This window comes from Pyxicephalus adspersus, chromosome 8, assembly GCF_032062135.1.
Source record: "Pyxicephalus adspersus chromosome 8, UCB_Pads_2.0, whole genome shotgun sequence".
Lineage (NCBI taxonomy): Eukaryota > Metazoa > Chordata > Amphibia > Anura > Pyxicephalidae > Pyxicephalus > Pyxicephalus adspersus.
This window is the reverse complement of record NC_092865.1, coordinates 61,717,465-61,722,524: the sequence shown is the minus strand read 5'-3', so window position 1 is coordinate 61,722,524 and position 5,060 is coordinate 61,717,465. Positions and strand designations below refer to the sequence as shown.

The following is a 5,060-nucleotide window of genomic DNA, read 5'->3' as shown; positions in this document are numbered from 1 at the left end:
TATATATATATATATATATATAACAGCTTGAGATATATCAATAGCAGAGATAGTATAAAATAATTAAAAGAAAATAAGCAAAAGCAAAGTATGTAGGAATGCTTTTTCAGAGTCAAAGACAGAGTATTGAGATATTATTTTACAGCATATTACTTATGCATTTATATGATCTTTGGAACAAGGCTTTGCATAAAATGATTCTTTTTTGTTTGCAATAGAACCCTTCATTTAAACTGCACATTGGAAGTCTCTAAACAATGCTAATTTACTAATGAAATTTAAAATTTACAGTCATTAAATTGAATAAACATTTATTTCAGTTACCAAAGGAATTGTATCAAAATCAGGTGAAAAGCAAATTCCTATTTACTTTACACGTAAATTGAATGCTCAAAGAAATACTTTGCTTTTCACATTACTGGATAATTAAAGTTAATAAATTATTTTAAATGATAAAGTAAAGATGCTCCACTACTTTAGTAAAACAGCTTTAGTACCTCTTTTACAATACAGTATGTTTAAGAAGGTTGCTGAGAATCCAGATAAAATATTAAACATCTTATGTTCTATACAAAGTAAACCCTCTTACTTATTATTCATAGGTTCTGTGTATAAGTTAGGCATAATGACCTACCTCTACTGCAGTACTCATCCATCCAAGGCCTGTAATGCCTGCTGACGGCAGTGGAAGTAAGGTCTCTTTTCTTATCCAATCCAAGGATGCTTTCTATGGAAAATGAACTAGTTGAAGTCCTGTTGTCACCAAGAAAAGAACCTTTTGGAAGATCTGCAGACATCCTTGGGCCGGTTTCACAGACAGACCCACCTGACATGATGAAGCTTACTGTAGACCTTACAAAACCAGAATGCTAGAAGATGGGTTTTTCGGCCCTCCTTATAGTTGTGTTAACAAGGGGGCCGGATTTACAACCTCATTAATTAAAATCTCTCATTAGAAAGTCTTAGCATCTCAATGAAGACTCTCCCACCAAGAGGCAAGAGGAGTTAATTGTTTATTTGTTTGGCAAGTAATTAGCAGCTAATGGGAACACTAGGGGGGGTCACCTAGAGGGACGGTGTTATCTTTCCCAGCCAGAAGATCTCAACTTTCTCCAGCGGATGAGCCACAAGACTCTTAACTCCTCTTTTATTTGAAACCATTAACGTATAAAATCGCTTCTTTTCTTAATTTTTCAATTTCACGGACATCATCCTTGCTGCATTGAGAAAAACCACTCAAGTAATAAATAATCTCATTTAAAAAAAAGTAGATTTTTTTTCTTCCTAGGAAATAAAATAAATAAATAAAGCCTTTAATGCTATTAGACTAATCCTGCTGAAAATGCAGCATTTATTTCATATGATTATTTGGTGGGTTAATGTGGTTGGGGAAGAGACAATAGTTTTGGCACAAGGCACATAGCTCCATGCTGACAAATCAGTGTAATTGTTTTTTAAAGAACCCAGATTAGCAGAGTGGGGCGGTGGCACCTAGTATTCTCAATAATAATGTGCTTGTTTATTTAACAATTACCACATTTAAATCATGTGGATTGGATGGAGGGATGTTAGCACCCAATTAGTACAGAGCTGCTGGCAATAGATTGTGACAAAGGGTTATAGTAAAGATTTATTTTTGTTATATGTTGCCTGAAATGAACATCTTGGGCAGGGGTGCCCCTCGTTTTTTTGGCTTGCAAGCTATTTTTAAAATGACCAAGTCAAAATTATCTACGAACAATAAAAATGCTAAACATATATTTATACATATTATATTATTATAATATGTATACATATTATATTATTATATTTTTTATATATATACTGAGTATACTTTATATTAAAAAAATATATTGTTTATCTTGCATGAACATGTATGGCACAATACAATTCTGTACATTTTTGGCCATTACCTTACTCCGGTGACGTCTTAAACTGAATGGAATCAGCCAAAGTTGCATAGTCGGGACAGTAGTTACTGGTAGCCAGCCTCAAATAGAATTCCAAATGATCATCAGTCATGGTGGAACAGTATTTGGACTTAATAACTCCTGTGCACAGTAGAGTTTATCTTGGAAGGCAGGGCTCTGCGATTTACTCGCCTTGCCTTTGCGATCTACTGGTAGATTGTGATCCAAGTGTTGAGCACCCCTGATCTTGGGTGAAAATCTAGCGTGTGTACAGCCGTCCTTTGCTGTGGCAAATCCCCAAAAACTGACCAGAGATGAGAGGTGATATAATTTGCTATTGGAGAGGTTTTCATGCTAATCTTTCTCATTCATGTTACTGTCACCTAAAACAATCAAAAACTATCATTTTCAATGTCAGGTTGTTTACTCTTTTCAAGTATGGGGTCGCTTGAGACCTCTGGTTGAAACAACATGACACAGGATTTGAGGTCCCCCACTTCTTTGGTGCATATTGGTTATAGAGACTTCTCCTTATTAGTTCATCTTCAACATATTATTTATATCTGGGATATGTTTATTTCCCTAGTAGTTAAACATGATGGCCTTTTTTCAAGCTGACTTACTATGTAACTATAATATATCACCCGAGGAAGCTTTATTAGCGAAACGCATTGAGAAATGCCTATTATTGTATATGGATCAGGTTTACTGAAAAGAAAAGGATATGCAGTATGCTTAGTGCCCAAGTAGAGCTTGTCAGATTTTATTGTATTTTATGGTTAAATAAAAGATATTTTTAATAGAATTATGTACCTAAAAAATCTAATTTTCTTGATTTTCTGATTTTTCATTTTCTAAGTTGTAACTACTGAGATGTGCTACCATACAAAGGGCCTATGACACTTACCTCATTGGTGGCTCAGAGGTTAGCACTCTTGCCTTTGCAGTGCTAGGTCCAGGGGTCGAATCTCAGCCAGGATACTATCTGCATGGAGTTTGCAGGTTCTTCCTGTGTCGGCGTTGGTTTCCTCCGGGTACTCTCACATCCAAAAACATGCAGTTAGATTATTTGGCTTCCCCCCAAAATTGACCTTAGTCTGCATTAAAGACATATGACTATAGTAGGGGCATTTGATTGTGAGCTCCTTTGAGGGACAGCTAGTGACATGACTAAGGACTTTGTAGAGCGCTGCATAATATGTTGGCACCTAATAAATACTGTGTAATAATAATAATCTCCCTAGTGTGCAATATACATGTTGCCCCATGGCTCCATAGGCATTCAGAATATGATATGTAGGTAATCTGTCCAAGTCCATTGGGGCTGTGTTTAAAGGCAATATGGCAGGGATTGCCAGGCTGATGTTGTATTGGCACATAGTTTATACTATATACTGTATAAGTATAATTCCACCTTAAAGTAAAACTAAAGGCCCTTATCCATAGAGCATGGTGCCATCATAGACTTTATTTAAAACTGTGCTAAGGTGATGCCCATTTGACCAGGTGATTTGAAGGCTTGAAAAATCAGACTGACAACTATGACAATTATCACCACATGCATGTCCTAAATGTAATGCACACTGCACTATTAAAGTAGAGGTATGGTTACACAAAATGATCTGCTATCAGGCAGGTTGAATATTGCAGAAAAGACTTATGTCATTCTGACCAGGCCAATCAAGATATTGGAACCAGGAAGAGGAAAAAAAAAGAAGGCAGCACCCGCAAAGGAACAAGGACAGGTGAGTGATTGTGATCGGGCAGGTAGGGGTATTTTATTTTATTCCCTTCTGCAATAAAGGACCTGCCTGATCTAAATTTTGAATTTTGTAAGGGATTAGTTCTGCTTCAGGAAGAATGTAACATAAATACTGCAGGAAGGAGTAATGCTATGTTTAATTTAGGAATTAGGACCATTTATTGGACATTTCTAACTTGATCTTTCTTTTAGGAAACAGAAGATTGGTGGGTTTTGTTATGTAAATAGCAGTTCAAAATAGTTCAGCTGCTCCTAAGGTATCTACAATTCATCAGGTCCAGATGTATGTATGGAAGAAAAGTAGTAAACTGTTGTTTTTTTCAGTTGTTCCATTATTGGTATGCTTGTGCAGCTATGATGCCCGATCTTGGGATAGTAAGGTTAGCTAATTTATCAGAAAAGTGGCAAAGACTTCTGGAGAGTGTAAAAAGTTTATCAGTGAAGCTGGGTGATCTAGCAAACTTGGAACAGATTTCTTAAAAGTAATTTGCTATTTGTTGCCATTCCAGGTTTGCTGGATCACTCAGCTTCACTGACAAAAGTGTATGCTCTATCTTTCATACATCAGGCCCAATGTGTGAGAAGGTCTATTTCAACGTAATGCATGCCATTATAAGAACAACATAAAACAAGGAAATTTATTGTTAGTTTTGGAATCCTGGCCCCTAGCACTTACTGCAGGTCAATTTTAGCAGGATGCCTGTTGGATTTCACAAATACTGCAAAAACCTACATACCACCCCTACTACCTATAATCCTTTTTCCTGGCACATTTATACTGTGCTAATGATAGTTATCATCATTTTAAAATAAACATTTCAAATAAAGAAAAAAACTTAAACTGGAATGTTATACAACACAACATCCTATAGTTTTCAGATGGGATGTGGAAAGACTTACACTTAATAAACTTTATTATCTTGCTGCATGTGTCACTGCTGGGGAGATCTCCCCTTTGTTGCTTTTTCCAGTGAAATCTAGAAATAAAATCAGGACAACAGATATTAAAAAGGCATGGAAGACAGCAAAAAAGAATCTAATATACAGTGGTGCGTAATATGTTGGCGCTATATAAATCCTGTTTATTAATAATAATAATAATAATAATAAAAAAGAAACAAAAAATGATCCAACACTGCAACCACAGAAAGTATCCAACACTCACTACTTTTTTGGCTGGATATTTTAGAGTTCGTTACAGTATTGTCAATTATGTAATTAACATTCAAATCCATAAATTAATTATTCATTGTTTTATGCAGAACATGAGTGGAAACCAACATATGATCAATCAAATTAATGTTGCTGGCTGGCTAATAGCTCCTAAAAAAATAAGCAGTGATTTGTCCTTTAGTAAACTCAACAGCTTGTAAACCATCTTTAAAAAT

General features: G+C 35.5%; 1 protein-coding gene across 1 annotated transcript in view; it reads right to left on the bottom strand.

Annotated features, from left to right (window-relative positions):
- HESX1 (HESX homeobox 1) overlaps positions 1 to 797 on the bottom strand; it is a 3,999-nt gene extending 3,202 nt beyond the window's left edge. The window contains exon 1 of the mRNA XM_072419245.1: positions 635 to 797. Coding sequence (XP_072275346.1) covers positions 635 to 797 — 163 coding nt within the window. The remainder of the gene's footprint in view (positions 1 to 634) is intronic.
- Positions 798 to 5,060: the final 4,263 nt, after the last annotated feature.